Here is a 19,788-nt window from a genome sequence, read left to right on the forward strand (position 1 = left end):
AAAGAAAAGAAGAAACATCTCCCATACCCGTTCCTCAAAAGCAGCAGTTTTTCTCAGGACTAGAGTTTTACCCGTAGGACACTGAGAGATATCACTGAAAATCCCTGAAACTGTTTCTCCATAAATGCAGACATGGGATGCCACAGGTGAGCCCTAAATGTTAGTTGAGTAAGGAACAAGTGATCAGATACCCAGCCTGTTCCCCCAGAGCAGTGGCTCCCAACCAGAGCTACTTTTGTCTAGGTCACATCCAGCAATGTCTATGAACTTGTTTTTACCATCAGGGCCAGGACTTCTTTTAATTGTCAGGGCCGGGGGTGCCCCTGGCAAGCAGTGGTAAAGACCAGGGATGCTGCTAAACGTTCAACAGTGCACAGGACAGACTCCACCGCAACAAAAATGTAGCCCCCAAATGCTCACAGTGGTGAGGTTGAGAAATCCTGTCTAGGGCACTGGGCCAGCTGCTGTATCAAAGGTAACCTGAGCCCAGGGCAGCGGTTGCAAAACGCTCTTTCTCTTTCCCTCTCAATTCAGGAGGCCTCATAATTCAGAGCGTGAATCTGGATTTAGACCAACCGTAATTTCGGTCGTATTTCTCTGCCTTAAATGGCAGATCGTTTCCCATGATACTTCTCAGCACAGTGTGGTGCTTGATGGCTTGATAATTATTACTGTTATCATGGAGTTTTTAGAACATGGATTGCTTTCTACTAGATATTGGAGGGCTTTTGCATCCATGCATTTCTCCCCTATTAAGCTGAAAACTCCTCAAAGGCCCCATTCACATGTACATTCACTGGGTACGCCTCACCTCCAGGGTGTTTGGCAGAGCACCAGCTCACAGTAGGCACTCAGTAAACACAGGACTCTACAAGCCCACCTTCCTGGGTCTTGGAGTGCAGGGAACACCTGCAAATGAGATCTCACACCAAGTGTGGTAGGTGTGGCCCCAGTCTCAGCCTACAAGAGGAACCCTTCAGTCCCATGTCCTCCTCCTGCACCCTTTCCTATTCCCTTCCCACGCAGACAGGACACACAGCAGTGTTGAAACTCACTTGTGCTCAGGGCACCACCCTGCCATCCCTTGGGGGAAGGGAGAGGGCCACTGATTAACTCAGAAAGGGCACAGCTCATCAAGAGAGACACAGCCACTAACAGCCCCAGGGGTCAAGCAAACAAAACTCACATGGGAGGGGAAGCTGATCCCCAGGTGGGCAGCTCCACCAGACTAGGAGCCCCTCTGGGGCAGGGTCTGTGTCCCCCCCACCTCTCCAAACCTAGCTCAGAGCTGGAGGGGCTCTGGGAATATTTGTCACTGAGTGGGCAAGGGTCCAGGCACCCAGCTCCACAAGGTCAGGTTTGCAAATCTGCGTTTGCAGGGCAGCTCCACCCCTCAACTGCTCCTGGGTTTCTTCATTATTTGGAATAATTCCTGCCTCAAGGGAGTGAGAAGTTTACATAGAGATAATAATAATGATCCTGGTAATAATAACCGGGCGCTGCCTAAGTGCTGGGTGCTGTGCAGTGCACTCCTCATGTATTAGCTGGTGTAATCCTCATGGTAAGACACCTGCCAAGTGCCTGACCAGTATTTGGTTCATTATAAGCACTCCATAAATATGATTATTCCACCTACAAGAAGAAGGGAGTCCCTCTTTTCTGCCCAACACTTAACTTGGAAAAAAAAGCGGGGGTGGGGGACGGGACGGAAAAGAGAGAGGTAGAAATCCTGGTAGAAGAAGGAGAGGACTCGGGGAATCTGGGGCGGGGTGGGGACACTGAACGGGAGACGAGGGTGGGGAAATGAGAGGTGTGGTGTGCTAAACACAGAGATGCCCCTCGGGGGAAGCCAGCAAATTGCCAAGACCCAGTATTAGGAGTGAGGTGAGTGATTACAGAGGCTACTTGCCGAGCGTGGGAACCGGCGGGGCCCTCGAGGCACCCTACCCAGTCGCGGGATTCGGGAAAAGGGGTCCCCTCGCTAAAGGAAGGTACTACCTGAGGGAGACAGAGGGAGGAGGCTAAGAGATCTCAGTGGGAGACAGCCTGGGTGGGGAGCGGAGAGGAACACCTGAGGAACCCGGCGGTGACAAGAGCAGCTTGAGGGTCCGGCAGGGAGAGAATGCGGCGCGGGGGACGCCAGTGCCTCCCAGGTTCCTGGGCCCCACGCGCGCGCTCGGGCCGCCCCAGCCCCGGTGCACACTCACCCGGCCCGGGTCCAGGGGCGGGATAGCAAGGCGCGGCGGAGCGCGGGCGCCGGCAGCAGCATCTCGGGATCGCAGAGGAGTTGGCTGGGTTGTCCGCCCGGGCGCAGCTAGAAGGCAAGGCCCCGTCCGGAGGGCACCACCTGCACACCACCTCGATCCGTGGGGGGGAAATGGATCACCCCTACTGTCCTCCGAGCTCGGGATCAGCCAAATTCCCTCTATATTTAGCTTGTGCTAATAAAAAATATATTGATTGGCATAACGGGGGCATTACACAACACAGGGCAAAGGAACCCGAAAGCGAAGTCCTGAAAGTCATGCGTTTTCCCCTTCTTTCTTTTTGGTATGACCCAAGGGAGAGGGCGTGAACCCTGCCGACCAATCACAGTACACATCGAAGCTTCTAAACCAATCAGCGGGGCGGTCCTGTTGCAGCCTTCCAAAGCGGGGAAGAGCGGGGCTGAAAGAGCCAATGATATAATCGGAATGGGACAAGTGCTGAAGCGGGGCGGAAGGACTCTCTGCGCCCGGCCTACGGGGTGACGCCACGCGTGCTGCTAGAGTCCGACTGGCTTCTTTTAGGCTACCAGCGGCTGGTGCGAGGCTGGAAACCTGTCTGCTACCAGACTCCTCGACCCCGCAGGGCCACACCGCGGCCAGCCCCCTGCCTCTTCCTGGAGGCTGCAGCCCCTGGAATGAGCCTGCCTTCCAGCTTCTTGGCCAGGACCCAGCCGCCCTCCACCTACCCGCCAGGCCAGCTTCCTTGCAGATTACGATCAATGCAAGATGAAACCCCGGCTGGCCAACGCTTAGCTTTTCCATTAAAGCCTTTGGCCGTAAAACTAGTTGTTCCTGAGCTTTTACCCCCATGTAAAAATTTCAGCTTTCTTTCCAAAATTTGTTTGCTTGGTAAAACACTCGAATGCTATTTAAAACTTGGATTCTGAAGTGTTCTGTGATGACGAAGTCTCAGGGACCCAATCTATTTTACCTAATGTTATGTTTTTCCTTACTCTCTATTCTGTTTATATTTCTTCTAGCAGCATGAACTGGGCACCTGCCTAGGAGTCAGTTCCGATGCTGATTCTGGTTCCTCCGTAGGGCACCCGGCAGGCTACATATCCTTTCCGCGCCTCAGTTTCCTCATCTGTGAAACAGAGGTATTAATACCCAACTCAAAATGCCCCCCCCCCCATGTTAGGCCACTTCTTTTTCTCCAGAATACACCATTTAAGATACTTTGGGAGAATTTAAACACTTAAATGAAGAGTAGGAAAGGGAAACTATATAAGTGCCAAGTATTAGGAATGGCGAAGAGCAAATTGGAGTTGGTGGCGGCTGTCTTCATCTTTGGAGAAGACACTGGACAGGTGGACTTAGTTCACATGGAGGCAATGTTGCCCTGAACATGCCTATTAACAAGAAAAACTGGAACGTTGGATAGTGTCAAATCCAGAGCCCGGGAAGGTGGCCTCCTATGGGCACATTGGAAAGCCTGGAGGAATGGGGGCTTTGCGGTTAAAAAGACATCAGTTCCAAACCAGCCCAAGCCAGTTACTCAGCCTATCTCAGGTCCTCTCTTCCCCTTCAGTAAAATGTGTGTCATGAGTCCTGCTTTATCATCTTCCAAAGATTTTATTGTGAGCTACAAATCTAACAGGTGATGTGAAATCCCCTATTTTATGGCCAAGAAGCTAATGAGTTTATTTGAGTGTTTCTGTGGCCCTCAGCCCTCTCACCCCTCCCCCACCATCAGATTCATCTTCTACTTAAAAACAAAAACAAAAAAGCACCATCAATTCTAAGACATTTCACTTTATTTAAAAGAAGCCAATATACAGGATATAAAGGGCATGATATTTACAACAGTACAGTAAACAGGTTGGTTTCCGGTAGGATCAGTAGTCTTTCGGTGAGTATAAATGCCCCCACTTCCCTGTGATGCTAGACCCAGCTGGCAGACAACAGCAACGGTGGGGCAGGATGGAACCATGGGTATAAAGTCTCCCTGGACGGGGCTAAAAATCAGGTAGATGCAAAAACGTCCACAAGGGGTCTTGCAGGGGAGGGCTTTGCCTGTTTCCTAGAGAGCTTGGGAGGGAGGGGTCTTGGTGAGGGATTTGCTCAGGACGAACACACAGCTCACCCTAAGCCTGGAAATCTTCCATTCATAAAATATTCCCTTCCAGAGAGATTCTGGCTTTACCTACACCCACCCAGCCCCCTCCAGACTCCCCACTCCAGGAGAAATCTCTTCTACAGCCAGAGCTCAGTGTCAAGGGGGAGGACCCTGGTCCTAGGAAACTCCCAGCACCCTGATCCCTCCCCCAGGCCCCTGCGGGGAACACAGCAAGGCTTGCAGTCCAGGCTCAGCCCGGGCTGGGTTATGAGCATCTTTTGCTATTTCCAGTCCTGCTCCGGCTGCCTGACCACCTGGACCCGCAAAGGCCAGGCTCCAAGGAAGTCGTGTGCTCCCACTGTCACCCACGCTCTGCTGCCGCCTAACCCTCTCCCAATGATGGATCTCGGCAGACCAGAGTCAGAGTAACTAATTAATCAGAGCCTATCCTCCACAGCAGAGCTTGTCCCCTCCCTAGTGCCCCCTTTTCCCTCCCCCCACTCACCTCACTTCTGAATTTCCTGCAGCCCACCCTCCCCCTCAGATCCCCACCCCAAAACTTCCAAGGAGCTGAGGGGTCAGAGGAGAGGAGAATGGGGTGAAATGGGACCTATACTCTGCTGAAGCTGCTTATGGGTGTGGGTGACCAGAAGCGAGGAAAGAAGGCAGGGAGAGGGGAACTGGGTTCTATTCAATCCAGCAACAACATGCACTGCGTCTCATCCACAGAAAAATGCTGGGCTATCACAACTGCCTACCCTAGATTAAAAAACCCTTCCTTTCACAAAAATAGATGAGAGTCTTTTTGCTTTATAAATAGATTACATTTAGCTTAAGTTACATCTTATATTCTCCCCTACCCCACCCCCCATCCTCCCATTCCAAGCTTAAGTGGTTTCCTTCTCCCTAGGTCATCTGAGCTCCACCCACAGTATTAGTCCACGATGGATTGATTGATCCTTCAGGGACCTCAAGACAAGAAACAAAAATGTGTTGGCTTGCCAATAATTTTTTTCCTGTTCAGAATCTCAGAGGACTGTGTGTGTGTGTGTGTGTGTGTGTGTGTGTGTGTGTGTGTGTTTCACAACCAACCAGGGAGCCAAAAGGATGCTAATCTTCCTGTCCCTCCCCAATCCTCTGTTTGTATAAAACCCCCAAAAAATAGGAGACAGAGGGCAGTGCAGGAGAGCCTATCTGAGAACAATTCTAAAAAACCAGTGTCAATATGACACTGGGCTTAGAAATAGAAAGTCAAAATTAAGTATTTACAGCTTTACAAAGGATGGACCAATTTGTCCCCGCTAGGACTGGTGCTGCCCCAGCGAGCGTTGGGGTCTTTCTTGGCAAGCTGTGGGCTCGTGATGAGGGGACAAGCAGGGCCCACTGGCAACTAACTGAAAAAAAGCATGTGGTGGAGAGGCAGGCAGTTGGGCAGGCCAGACCCAGGAACCAGCCCAGGAGGCAGGCCCATCACACCCTGGCTCTCCCTCTCCACCCACCTGCCTCAAGTCCTCACTCCCAAGAGGAGAGCCAATATTAAAAGCCAGCAGGAAGGGCCTCTCAGGTCACGATCTCTTTCTGGCTCCTGCAATGTTCAGACTCCCTAGAGTACCCTAGTCCTCAAAGACAAATGGTCTATGTATACAAGGAGGAAAGCAAAACCAATATTACCAGACACCGATCACCACAGCAACCTGAGTTACCCTCCAACGCCAACACTGCTGCCTTGCAGTCTTAACTCTAAAGATATGTCTGTCACCCTCCCACCACCTTGGGGAACCAACCCAGGGCTGACTTCCACGCTGCCCGTGGAACTCCCACACCATGCCCTGGACGGAGGAGACCTGCGAGGGTGGACGCTTTCCTGCCCTCGTGGAAACGGAAAATCTTTTTAGCAGCTGAGGTCCAAGCCCAACTGGCTTTGATAACCTTTGGTTAAAATAAAAATTAAACAACAGTAACAACAATAACCAGGTGTGTTTGAACCCTGTAACCTTTAGGACATGGGTCAGTGAGGAGGAGAGAGAAGGGCCGTCTCTCTTCCAAAACCATTGTCCCTCCAAGTACCTGCCAAAGGGAACTGTTTGGCTAACAAGAGATGCTGACTATGGAAGCCTCACAGCCAGACTGCCACAGGGGGCCCGAGGGAGGTGCCCCCAGCAAAAGAAAACAAAGGAAAAAAACTCATGACAAAGGCCACCAAATCGTGATAAATTATATCACACGAAGTCACGAACACATTCTCACGCACGCTGTCTCTCTCGTTACATATATCTATTATGTACAGAATTTTTAAGACTGTAACACAGGTGGGGGAAACAGAAAAGAGAGAAGACCCTTAAAAGCCATGGAACCCTGGGGACCACGATCCCAGTCAAACCCAGAGCCCCCTCCTCTGCCTCCAGACAAGGCAGAGAGACAGTTCTAGTCCTTGGGCACATTTTGCTACTTTGACCACTAGAGGGAGCTCCCAGGACAACAACAAGTTAAAATCAGCAACAGACCCACTGCAGTGAGTACAAAAAGAAGCTTAAAAATAATAATAATAATAAAGCAAAGCCTGCTCAGCTGGCTCCAAGCTGAGATGTCGGGGGAGAGGGGAGGGTCACAACACAGTGCCCTTCAGCTCGGGCCCACTCAAGCCATTCAAGTCTTGGGGGATGCTGGCTCAGATCAACACCCCGACTGGCCAGCGGAGGGAACTGCTGAGAGAGGCTTGTGTGTGTCCAGGAGCGGAGAGAGGATGGCCCTCACTCCAGCTCCTGCCCTGCCAGCAGCCCACCCTGCCTCTCTCCTGCCAGCGGCCAAAAGCGGGCAACTGCCACACAGTCCTCACCCAAGATGGGTAGAAGGGAGCAGAGACCAGACCCGGCCCCTTCAGACTTTCTCACAGAGAAATTACATATCTCTAACACTCTATTGTTCGCTGGCGAGGGAGGGAAGAACATCAGGTTATCAGGGCAGTAAAAGATCCCCTCCGCCCCTGCCCTGAACCCACAGAGGCCGCAGAGAGCAAGCGGTCAGGCAGGCCAGTGCCGTGCGGGAACCCCGGGCTCGTGACCGACCTCGGCCAAACCCACGCTGCCCAGTCCGTGCCGCAACACAGATCACCCTCAGCCCGGCCTCCCTCCAGCTCCAGGAGAGGTCCTGCCTTCCACAAGGATATAAGGCAAGCTGCTTTTGTTGTTTGTTTTGTTTTTTGCATAGTAGTTTAAACACAGTGAGGCCCCACCCTCCCCTCACAGTGCCTTGTCCCTTCAACTTTGCCACCCCATCCCCCCGAAAAAAATGAAACACCTGTCTTCCTTCCTTCAGAGAGTGAGAAAATTGGGGTGGCCCCTACCCAGGCCCAGAAAGTTTACATAGGCAAGCGGCTCCTTCCTGGGGGTCGGCAGAGTACCCCAAGCCCCCAGGCTGGTCTGGGCTGGCTCAGGAGGAAGGGAGGGCGCAGCCCATGGCCAATCAGAGGAGCAGGTGGGACGGATGGCAGAAACCACATTACACTACACCCGGCTGGCCCCGCCCTCACCTTAGAATTCTGTATAAAAACACCTGCTAGGAATAATTCTTTGGAGCTCAAAGTGGCTCAGCTTAAGGGAGAAGGCACAGTTAACACTGCAAAGTCCGCACAGAAGTCTGCATTTGTAATGTGGAGAACAATAGAAATTGACAGCACCATTCCTTGGGTGGGTGGGGAATGGGGACGGGGCACCCGTTGGTGGTATGGAAGGAAGGAAGGAAGCAGCAGTCCCTCGGGGCCTCCAGAGAAGGGAGGGCAGAGACAGTCTGTGTGGTGCGGCTTCGAACCCCACTCCGAGGGGCCTTCCTGGACCCATGAGGAGAGGGGGCAGGGCCCCATCACCAAGACCAGCAGGCACGCAGGGCCTCAGTCATCAGCTGACCATAGGCTCCACATCCGCCTCCCGCTCGAACTCATCCTGGATCTCGTCTGTACTTCCTGAGTCGCTGCTGGCCACGGAGCTGGGGGACGGTGAATTCCTGAGAAGCACAAGAGGATGGGGAAACTCAAAGAGCAGCCCTGGGCCCCTGAAGGGCCAAGGAATGGGAAGGCCGAGCCGCCACCTCTCTAATATCTCCCCTCAGAGAGGCCTCGCCCTGAGCTCCCACCCTCACTCAGCCATCCTTAGGGTCCTGTGAGCTCAGTGCATGAGGTAACCCCCTGCACTGGCCCTACTTGGTCTAGGTGTGTTGGCTTCTCTAGAAAGAAAGCCCCTTGGGAGCTGGACCGTGGATCAAGCTTGGCTGTTACCCTCCAAGCACCTCACCCGGGTCTGGGCACACAGAAGGTGCTCAGTAAACCCTGGATGACTCAGGGCTCAAAGGGAGGCCACACAGGATACGGGTAACATCACTGGGCTGGAGTTCTAATTCTATCTTAGATGAGCTGGGGGTGGGGGAGCCTGGGCAAGCTGCTTAACCTGCCTAAGTGTCTCTCTTCTATCTGAATAATGGACATAACAACAGTGGGTTCTGGGGGTTCAAGGAGTTAAAGGTCTGACCAGCGAGGCCACAGCCCTGCACACAGATCTACCCCCGAGAGAGCTGTCCCTCCCTCTTGGACAGTAATGCAGCAAAACGAGGAAAACAATGACAATGTATTTGTGCTGTGTTTGATAAGCATTCTCTACGTATTAGCTCATTCTCAGCCTGGCTGTCCCCCAACAAGGCTGTGTGTCCTTGAAGACAGGGGTTCTGTCTTTGTGTACCATGCCTGACACATGTGTCTCCTGGGGACAGGCCCTGGGCTGGAAGAAGGTGATAGAGTTTGGCTGTGTCCTCACTCAAATCTCATCTTGAATTGTAGTTCCCATAATCCCCACGTGTCGTGAGAGGGACCAGGCAGAGATAACGGAATCATGGAGGGCGCGGCTTCCCCCATCCTGTTCTCGTACAGTGAGTTAGTTCTCATGAGATCTGATGGTTTTATAAGGGGGTTCCCCCTTTGCCAGGCAGTCATTCCCTCCCCTGCCACCCTGTGAAGAGCTGCCTTCTGCCATGACTGTAAGTTTCCTGAGGCCTCCCCAGCCATGTGGAAGTGTGAGTCGATTAAACCTCTTTCCTTTATAAATTACCCCGTCTCAAGCAGTTTTTCCTTTCTTTTTTTTTCTTGAGATGGGGTCTGGCTACGTTGCTATGTTGCCCGGGCTAGTCTCGAACTCCTGGGCTCAAGCAATCCTCCCACCTCAGCTTCCCAAAGTGCTGGGATTACAGGTGTGAGCCACCACCCAGCCTCAGGCAGTTCTTCATAGCACCATGAGAACAGACTAACACAGAAGGGAAGGGAAATCGCTTCCTATGGACACTCCAAATGGGAGCATGCCCTTCCCACCTCCTCTGCTCTCCAGTTCAGCAGAAAATCAGGCTTAAGCTTTTTGAGGGCCCCACCATCTTGCACAGAGCAGGCCTTTGACATGTATCTATTGAATCAACAGGGGCAGGGTGGTGGTAGGACTTGCATGAGATTAGATATGTAAGGCATCTAGCACATAGGTGTGCCATAGTCACTGGACAGATGGATGGATGGATGGACAGATGGGGAGAGAGATGGGTTGGGAGCATGAAACATGGCCAGGCTGTAAGTTGTAGCCTCAGGAGTTTCCCTCCAAGGACGCCATAGCTGAATCCCCTGGGAGGATGGGCGGGTACCTGTCTGCGGAGCCTTTGATGAGCCGGCGGCAGGTCTCCATCTGCACGTCCAGGCCTCGCTTCATGCTGCACATCTCCATGTACTCGTGCAGGTGTCGGTTCATGTCGCTCTTGGCTGTGGCCAGCTCCAGCTGGGAGGAACCAATGAGGAATAAGGGTGAGGGCAAGTCATCCTCGTGGCAGAAGCCTTAGCAACCTCCCCTCCAGGACTCCTCAGGGATGGTGCCATGCCGTCAGGACCCTGCCTTCTGGACATCAACCTCCCTCACCCTCTACTCTCTGCACACGGGTCCCCGTCCTCTAGAACTCCTTCTGGCCAAAGGGGAATGGTTGCTTAGCAACCCCAGCAGCAGCCTGGCTCTGATACATCCCACCCAGTTGTGAGAACTCAGCATCGCTGGGCTCCTTTATCCAGACCTGATCACAAAAATCCTGAAGTCTTTTTCATGTTTCTGACCCTTGTCCACTATGAAGTGATACTTCCTCTAGGAAAGGAGCTGGGCTTGCCTTTCTCCTGCATAATAGCGATGACTGTCATTTATAGAAGTGATCATGTGCACAGCCTCTGAAGCCAGACAGAATTACACTTCAATGTTGCTTCCTGGCTGCAAGGCCTTGGGCAAGTCACTTGGTCTCTTCCAACCTCATCTCCTCCTCTGTAAAAGGGGTGCATGGTGCCTACTGCATAGGGTAGAGGTGAGGATACCGGGCATCCTCAGCACCTAGCGTCATTCTGTATCACTCCAGTGTCAGCTCTTTGGTTATCATGGGATCATCATCTCAGCTATAAAATTTTTTTTAATTCTCTGAGGCAGGCAAGGATCATCACCCTCATTTGACAGATTAGGAAACTGAAGCCCTAAGAAGAATGTGACTCGCCCCTGAGGTCTCCTGCCTCCCGATCCTGTGCCTGCCCCACTCTACCAGTCCCTGCACATGACACATGGCCATTTGATTGCCAGGATCTCAACCATGTGGACCTCAGGAGAGCCTCATGAGCTGGCTCCATGTCCCCAGCCCTCACCTCAATCTGTCCTATTGTTTCCTGGTACTCCTTGTCTCTCGTCTTGAAGAAGGATTCAGTCTCGTGGATCAAGTTGCCCAAGTTTTCCTCTTGCTGGGGACATAGAACAAAGGGGAGAGTTTATTTATTTATTTATTTATTTATTGAGACAGAGTCTTTCTCTGTCAACCAGGCTGGAGTGCAGAGGTATGGTCTCAGCTCACTACAACCTCTGCCTCCTGAGTTCAAGTAATTCTCCTGCCTCAGCCTCCCAAGTAGCTGGGATTACAGGCGCATGCCACCAGGCCTGGCTAATTTTTGTATTTTTTAGTAGAGATGGGTTTTCGCCACGTTGACCAGGCTGGTCTCGAACTCCTACACAGGTGATCAGCCCGCGTCAGCCTCCCAAAGTGCTGGAATACCAGGCATGAGCCACCGTGCCCAGCACAAAGGGGACAGTTTAACTGGGTGGTGGGGGCTGTAGGAAAATAACAGGGCTGAGGGGTCACTGAAAGGAGGTGCCTCCCAGGCCCCTAGTCCCTGGCCTTTGGGAAGCCAGGCCCTGGGCTCACCTCGCCCTGCAGGTCAATGGTTGGATTGCAGTTGGTGAAATCCTCCCAGAGCAGCAGCGTGTCTTCATTCTCTTCCCACGTCAGGCTGTCACAGTCGTCGTCAAAGTCAAAGGTCTCCCGCCTATGGGGATGACACCAAAGGGCATGAATGAACAGAAGCCAGGCTCCAGGGACACATACAGGGGACAGAAAGGGGCAGCTGCCCAGTGGGCACACATCTTCAAGGCTGTCCTCAGAAAAGACAGAGTGGTAGCCAAAGGGGATGTTCACCTTATACAAAAGGAGCTTAACTCTTTTAAAATACAGAATGTATTTATGTATTGTTTCTACAATTAAAAATGTGTATTTCTTTTAAATTTCAGGCTTTAATTGGGACTAAAGATATTTTCCTCCAAGTCCAATCTTGCAATTTTCCTCACTCATTTAACAGCTATTTCTTGAGCCCCTAGTTTGAGTAAGATGCTCAATATAGTATCTTCTCTGCAATTTGGAAAGGTTGGTATTATTCCTGCTTTACAGATGAAGAAATTGTGGCTCAGAAAGGATAACCCAACTGTCTGAAGCCACATAGCTAGCATAGCTAGCAGGTAGCAGAAACAGGCTAGAATACCAGACCTCTCTGTTTCCTACAGCTTTTTCCTCCCCATCAAGATACTCCCCAAGCACCCATTAGGTGCTGGGCACTGGACCAGCCACTCAGCATACAGCAAAATGCAACACCCTCAAAACAATTCCACCCTCACAACGATTCCACCCTCAAAACAATCCTGTGAGGTAAGCATAACTATCATTCCCATTTACAGGAGAGGAAATGGAGGCTCAGAGGGATCCAATGCCTTCTAGACCAATAAATGCTAGAAATGAGGTTTGAATTCAAAGCCTGGGGGATGTCAAGGCCTCCCTGTTGGCTAGAATGGGAAGGAGGCTGCCCAACCCTGCAAGTTTCCCTGGGATTAACGGGCCTCCCAAGATGCACTGGTCACCCTCCTGGAGGAGAGCCACAGATCAGCCCATCCCACACACGCCTCTTTCCAAGAGGAAGACTGCGTCCGTGGGAGTGAAATCACTTGAGCCGGTGCATCAACAGCACAGGACGGTGTGGACCCTGTCTCCAGGCTGCCATCCCAGGGATCCCTCCATTGCCCGCACTCCCTCAGCTCCTTCCTGGATCCTCCAGGGTAATCGGTGTTCCCAACGGACTGGGTTCGGAACTGGGCAGGCCCCAAGAAGAATGTCTGGTAAAAAGCTGCCGCAAGCCCGGGCGCGGTGGCTCACGCCTGTAATCCCAGCACTTTGGGAGGCCAAGGAGGGCAGATCACACGGTCAGGAGATTGAGACAATCCTGGCCAACATGGTGAAACCTCATCTCTATTAAAAATACAAAAAATAGTTGGGCATGGTGGCGGGCACCTGCAGTCCCAGCTACTCGGGAGCCTGGGGCAGGAGAATCGCTTGAACCTGGGAGGTGGAAGCTGCAGTGAGCCGGGATCATGCCACTGCACTCCAGCCTGGAGACAGAGCTAGATTGTCTCAAAAAAAAAAAAAAAAAAAAAAAAAGCTGCCTCAAACGCCCCCTGGAGTCAGAGCCGGGCGGGCTCCCCTCCAAAAGCTATTCCCACAGGAGCCCATAGGTGCCTTTGCGAGTCCAGGGACCAGAGCTGGGAGGCGGGTGCTGGAGAGGGCTGCGTGGCCGGGAGACGCTGGGGTCCAGCCATCACTGCATCACACACACACTCAACTCCTGACTTCACTTCCTTCCCAGAGTCTGGGATCTGAAGGAAGCCCCAGCCGAGGGACAGGAAGCCGGGAAGGACAGGAAGACCGGCAAGAGAAAGGACTCGGAAGAAGTCCCCCTTCGCAAATCTGGAGAGTGGGGCTGAGGAGGAGTCTTGGCCCTGGTTGGGGAGAGCCACACGTTCCCCTCTTCTTGGTCTGAAGCCCAAGCAACTGACTTGGATCAAAACAAAACACAACCCTAACACAGCTGCATTATTCAAACACTTCATCAGATCTGGCCAGGGGCAGCCTAGCTAGGGTCCTGCCCACTACTGGGGGAGATGTCTGTCCCTGGGAAAGGCCCAAGGCCCCACCTGGGCTGGGGTCAGGGTGGCCCACACAGAACTGCAGAATAGGGCTTGGGGGTGGTCATAGTGATCAGAGCTTTCATTGTTTGTTTTAACTCCGGTGGCTTTACAACCAGCTAAACCTAATTCCAAACTGAACCCCATTCATCCCTGTCAACATTGAGGCGCCCGCTCCTGCAGCTGGTCTCACCCGACTTGGATCTGAATCCTCTTTCTACACACTGGAGCCCTTGCCTGTGGCCCCCTGGCTTCCATTCCGGTCTGTCTTCCTTTGTAGCTCACCCCATTCCCGGTGCAGGGACAACAATTTCTTCAGATAAGTCCTTTAATTCAACCACATGGACCCAGCCTGGGGTCTCCGGGACATACAATCCTGTCTTAGACTCAGAAATGCCCAAGGCAATGTTCAGAAAACCTAGACCCAACCACTGGTTCTTTTCAAAAGCCCCTCTTGGCCGGGCGCAGTGGCTCAGGCCTGTAATTCCAGCACTTTGCGAGGCCACCATAGGTGGATCTCTTGAGACCAGGAGTTTGAGAACAAACTGGGCAATATGGTAAAAACCCCATCTCTACTGAAAAAATCCAAAAGAAATTTAGGCAGGTGTGGTGGTGAGTGCCTGTAGTCTCAGCTACTTGGGAGGCTGAGGCAGGAGAATCACTTGAACCTGGGAGGCAGAAGCTGCAGTGAGCTGAGATCACACCACCGCACTCTAGCCTGGGTGACAAAGTAAGTCTCTGTCTCAAAAAAAAAAAAAAAAAAAAAAAAAGCCCTTCTTGGCAGGCAGCGAAAGATGAAAATATGAGATGGGGGGTGTCAAAAGATGAATCAAGAATCTAGGGGTCTCCTTATCACCCTCAAATAGCAAACCCCCAAAATACAGCTCCCATCTCAGTTCTGTTTCAGGGGAATGGTGGGTCCAGGAAGTATCAGGCGAAAGAGTTCCTGTCCCCACCCAGTTCCAACCCTGCTCCTGGCTCCTATATACCTTAAAAGTCAGCCTGGAATAGGGACAGAAGAGAGTTCTCTTCCAAGCATGGTGAAGGGGACAAAGCCCTGGACCAAGAGTTGGGGACCTGGCCCTGTCCTAACTCCATACCTGTGCCCCTCTCTGAGCCCATTCTCTCATCTGAACGTCAGGAGTGAGCTCTGGACTATGGAATTCCGAGTCAGCCTCAGAGCTCTGCAGGAAGGTTAGGAGAGCCCATGCCCCTGGCTTTTGAAACATGTGATGTCAGAGGTGTCTGCTAGAAGGAGCAGCCCTCTCTTGGGTGGGGGTGGTTCTGGGAGGTGGCAGGGCCTCCCAGAGCTCTGATTGGTAGCATTTGCCAATTTCCTGAAATGGCAAATTCTAAGCTACTAATATAACATCACGGAGGCTGGAGTGGGCATAGCAGCTTCTAAGAGCTGGCACCAGCAGGCTCGCCCACCACTGACCATACCCAGCTCAGACCCTGCCAACACCCCAAGCCGCATTTCCTTCTGAGAGCGCAATAGTGTGGGAGAGGGGCCTGGCTCTGAATCCCAGCTTGGCCACATACTAGCTGAGCAGTGTTGGCCAAGTCCCTTCTCCTCTCAGTCTGTTTCCTCATCTACAAAAGAGGAGTGATCAGCCATCTCCTAGGTTGGGTGTCTGGAGTCAGTGAAGTGGTATTTGTGAAGCACCCTCCAAGTGAACATCAGGAGCCATTTCTGCAACCCGTGTGGTCAACTCAGCCAGCCCACCAAGGGCAAACTAGTGCAGGTGGGTCTGTCTAAGCTCTGCTCAAGAATGGCCCACAGGCTAGGTGTGGTGGCTCATGCCTGTAATCCCAGCACTTTGGGAGGCTGAGATGGGCAGATCCCTTGAGGTCAGTAGTTCGAGACCAGCCTGGCCAACATGGTGAAACCCCGTCCCTACTAAAAATACAAAAATTAGCCAGGCATCATGGTGCATGCCGGTGATCCCAGCTACTCAGGAGGCTGAGGCAGGAGAATAGCTTGAACCCAGTACTCCAGTCTGGGTGACAGAGTAAGACTCTGTCTCAAAAAAAAAAAAAAAAAAAAAAAAAAAAATGGCCTACAAATAAGACCACCACTGCCACTGTCCCTTCTGGGCTCATGATATCCTCAGACACATACATGTCTACATGTGACCAGGGAGGGGAGAGCCCAGCCCCTGTATCTCATAAGCAAGAACACCCCTCCTCCCGCAGCCTTTTCAGAGGAAGCTTTCAAAGGAAAGGCAGGAGAAGGGTAGAGAACATAAAGGATGGTGGTGAACGGGGGAATATGTGCCTGCCCAGATTCAGCAGCCGCCACCCAGCAGTGTCAACTGTGCCCCAGGCTCAGCGATGCCTGCCCTCCTCAAGCTTCCTAGAGAGGCTGAACATATGAAACTTCCCAAATCACAAATGTTGAAAATGTATCTTGACTGGGTGAAACAGTTCATGCCTACAATCCCAGCACTTTGGGAGGCCAAGGCACGAGCATCTCTTGAGTTCAGGAATTCGAGACAAGCCTGGGCAACACGGCGAGACCCTGTCTCTACAAAAAAAATTTAAAAATTAGCTGAGCGTGGTGGCATGTGCCTGTGGTCCCAACTACTTGGGAGGCTGAGATGAAGGGATCTCTAAACCCAAGAGGTTGAGGCTGCAGTGACCTGTGACTGTGACACTGCACTCCAGCCTCCAGCCTGAGAGATAAAGTGAGACGCTGTCACAAAAATAAATAAATAAAAGGAAATGCATCTAAACTCATCCAGTGCACGAGCTACTCTCAGCCCAAGCCCCCTGTTCACCGACTCTGCGCAAGCGGGCCACGGGGATACTCACAGCTGGTTAAACATGCGCTTCATCTCATCAGTGATGTTCATTGAGCCGACCTCGTCATCTGAGAACCGGTTCACCTCCCCGTCCTGCTCGGAGATGTCATCATCAGAAGCCACCTTACGCTCTTTCTTTTTGGGGACCACCTGAACCGGAAAGAAAGCAATCAAGGTAATTGAGGGGGTCTCGCCTAGGATGGAGGGTAAGGATGAACTGGGAAGGGAGCTGGCATCCCATAGGATGATGAGCGTGGCTGGAGCCAGCCAGTGCCAGGAAAGGTGTGCAGGTCCTCTAAGAAGCAGGCGGCATTAGCAGAAAGCGTGAGGTGGGAGACATGCAGGGGGGACACAGATGGCCTGGACTCTTCCCTTCCCTGGGGGGCCTGGTGGGTGCGCCGGCTCAGCTCGCCCTTTCACCACAGAAGCAGCCCCACGGTTTGGAGAGAGGAGCAGGCCAGACCAGGACACAGAGTCGCCTGGGATATCTCAGAGCCAGCCAGAGAGACGGAGAACCCCTGACAAAGGCCATACGGCCCCATGCTGCCCAGAGCCCTCCTGCTCACATGCAAAGGCAAAGGACAGGTGGCCCAAGGTTCACCAGAAGCTTCCACTCCAAGCAGACAAGCCATGAGCAAACAAAGGCTGCACTGGCCTCCCCTGCCTCCCCACAGAGGGACAGCAAGAAGGCATGGAAGTGGAGAGAGCCCCAGGGAGGCCCAGATCTGGCCCAGCGACGTCAGAGTCACACACACAGAGCGACGACACACCATACACTGCCCTGGGCTCAAGCAAAAGCCAAACCACAACCCGAAACTCAAGAAGCAGCTTTCGGAGAATGACATGTGCCTCATTCAGCTGGACTAGCCCCCAGCCCTCTCCGGAGGACAGCCTCACTCGCGCTAACCTGATCGCCGTCTCTCGGGGGCACCCACACTTGCACGTTAGGTCGGGGGGGTATCGAGAGCCTCTTTGGAGGGGAATGAAAAATAGTCAATGGCCAACAGGTCCTCTTCTGAACTCTGAGGCCCCTCTGCCAGAGCTCAGGCCAGCTCCCCCAGTTCTCCCCATAACCTGGCCAGGGCTCCCCAACCATGGGGATGATGCCCAGTTCTGGCACCCAGAGGAAGGGGCAGGAAGCGGGGCAGTGGGTGTAGTGTGGGCTGGTGGAGCAGGCCCTGGAGGGGCAGGAGACTGAGTTCTGCCACTTCCTTCCTTGAGTACAGCACATCACCCTCCAGGCCTCAGTCCCCCAGCCATAGGATGAAGTAGTCAGACCAGCCTATGAGTCCACGGTTGCCTGATTCTACTTTTCCTGGGGAGCCACAGGGTCGAGCAGTGCTACCTCTCGGGGAAAGGGAGGGAGTGAGTGGGATGTGGAGGGAAACAGGGGTTGGCCAGGCAGGGGTGGAGGCCAGGGCTGCACTGGGAGAGTGGGGGATTGGCTGGTGAGCAGGGCAGCCCTAGTCACCTGGAAGATCTTGGACACGTCTTCCGAGTTCCGCTGCTGTGCGACATCGCACAGCTTAGCCGTGATATCGATTCGGCGGCAGATGTCCATGTCCACCTTCATGGCCTTTTCTTGGATCTTTGTGTCCAGGTCTGTCATGGGCTGCAGGGAGGACAGCAGGGTTTATATGAGCAAGGGATGGAGCAAGCCTGGGGGCCTGGGCAGAGAGGTGGGGGGACCCCTAGGTGTCAGCAGGGGTGGTGCGGGGAGGACCCCAGAGTCCGAGGGTGCTTTGGGCTTTTCCGTGAAGTGGAGGGCTGCAGCAGCGCTGTTCGGGGTGGGACAGGGCTGGGGCCTTGGGAGTCAGGGGCCAGTGAGGCCGTGTGTGCTGCTCTCCCTAAGGGCTGGAAGGCATCCTCCCAGCAGACACAGGGTCCATGTTTACTTTGTTAGACCGAACTAAAAAGAAAAACAACTCCCGCTGGAGAAAGATGGCCTTTCTTCTTCCACCGGCATGTCCCACCTGTCCCCCACATAACGCTGCCTGCCAAGGTAAGGCAGCTCTGTCTCCTGGACACTTCCCACGGCTAGCAGGGGGAGTCATTGATGACCACAGGGTGGATCCCCCTGGACCCAAGTGGGAGGGAGGGCAGTAGCCTCCAACTGGGGTCCCAGGAGGCTTCTACCAACCACACCCCAGCTTCATGCCCTTTCCACACCAGGAGCCACACCAGACTCAGTCACCCACGTTCTGGCCCCTTCTGCCTTCTGGTGGGGTCTCCCCCCCATACTGCCCACTGTCTGAAGGAGGAGGAGACCTAGGTCTCCAGCAGCAAGGAGCCCTTTGCTGCCAACAGCTCCCCACTACCCCCCGACAGATAGAGGGGCCCCGGATTGTCAAAAAGACACGCACGCTGGCCTTTCCTGACCTCACGGAGCAACCCTGCCAAAGGCCACTGGGCCTACGAGTCTTTTAGGCCAGCACAGACCAGAGGGCACCCAGCCCAACCTGCCAGACGCCCCGCTGCGCCCAGACACTGAGGCCTGCCCTCATCAAGGCAAGCTGGGAAGGAGTGGGAGCGAACACACACAGACCATCAGGGGAGCCCGGGGGAGGGCAGGATGGGTTAAGCAGCAGATTAATGCATCTCTACTCAGACCAAGGGAAGCGGAAGTGAGGAGGGGGCAGGAGGAGGGCGCCTGGTCTCCGATGCATCCAATGCATCCATCATCCTCACGGTCAAACACAGCCAGCCAGGATTCTAACTAGAAGCCGAGCTCCGGAGCCTCGGAGGGAATGAAGCATTTTGCATGATGGGTGTGGGGGAGGTCATAACACCCAGGGGCAGCGGGCGGCACTTACGTCACTCATAAGCCCCTTAAACACCACCAGCTCAGCCTTGAGCCGCTCGATCTTCTCATTCATCTCCTCCTGGATGGCATCAGCCTCCTGTGCCGCCTGTGGGGACGGAGATACGGAGGCTTCAGAGGGGCCAGGTCCTCTGGGGATAGGAGGGTCTGGACTCCTGAGTCCAGAGCCCTGGGCACTCAATGTCCACCCCAGCTGGGCACCTGCATGCCAGGGAAGGGGCACGAAGGACCTTGTCCCAGCCTGGCTTCCCCCCCAGCACTGCTGACTGTTTAAAATACTTTTCACTATCACATGGAAAAATCCATGGCAGATATTAAAAGAAAAAGAGCAGGTTAATGAACAAGCAATCCTATTACATTAAAAACACGAGATCAGGCCAGGGACAGTGGCTTACACCTATAATCTCAGCACTTTGAGAGGCCAAGGCAGGCAGATCATGAGGTCAGGAGTTCAAGACCAGCCTGGCCAATATGGTGAAACTTCGTCTCTACTAAAAATACAAAAATTAGTCGG

The 19,788-nt window shown here is 53.3% G+C and overlaps 2 protein-coding genes across 4 annotated transcripts in view; both read right to left on the minus strand.

Moving 5' to 3' along the window:
• The window catches only part of ALDH4A1 (aldehyde dehydrogenase 4 family member A1), a 32,206-nt gene extending 29,649 nt beyond the window's left edge, over positions 1-2,557 (minus strand). Inside the window, exon 1 of the mRNA XM_017505836.2 lies at positions 2,208-2,557. Coding sequence (XP_017361325.1) covers positions 2,208-2,269 — 62 coding nt within the window. The 5' untranslated portion in view covers positions 2,270-2,557. The remainder of the gene's footprint in view (positions 1-2,207) is intronic.
• A 1,445-nt stretch (positions 2,558-4,002) lies between these two features.
• IFFO2 (intermediate filament family orphan 2) overlaps positions 4,003-19,788 on the minus strand; it is a 50,434-nt gene continuing 34,648 nt past the window's right edge. Inside the window, exons 3-10 of one of the 3 annotated variants that reach the window (XM_017505844.2) lie at positions 19,267-19,362; positions 17,925-18,065; positions 17,361-17,423; positions 16,464-16,603; positions 11,569-11,689; positions 11,018-11,110; positions 9,994-10,124; positions 4,003-8,325 (exon numbers count right to left, since the gene is read on the minus strand). In XM_017505844.2, coding sequence (XP_017361333.1) covers positions 8,220-8,325; positions 9,994-10,124; positions 11,018-11,110; positions 11,569-11,689; positions 16,464-16,603; positions 17,361-17,423; positions 17,925-18,065; positions 19,267-19,362 — 891 coding nt within the window. In that variant the 3' untranslated portion in view covers positions 4,003-8,219. The remainder of the gene's footprint in view (positions 8,326-9,993; positions 10,125-11,017; positions 11,111-11,568; positions 11,690-16,463; positions 16,604-17,360; positions 17,424-17,924; positions 18,066-19,266; positions 19,363-19,788) is intronic. The other 2 variants (XM_017505854.2, XM_017505861.2) reach the window with 2 other exon arrangements.

This window comes from Cebus imitator, unplaced genomic scaffold, assembly GCF_001604975.1.
Source record: "Cebus imitator isolate Cc_AM_T3 unplaced genomic scaffold, Cebus_imitator-1.0 Scaffold15, whole genome shotgun sequence".
Classification (NCBI taxonomy): Eukaryota; Metazoa; Chordata; class Mammalia; order Primates; family Cebidae; genus Cebus; species Cebus imitator.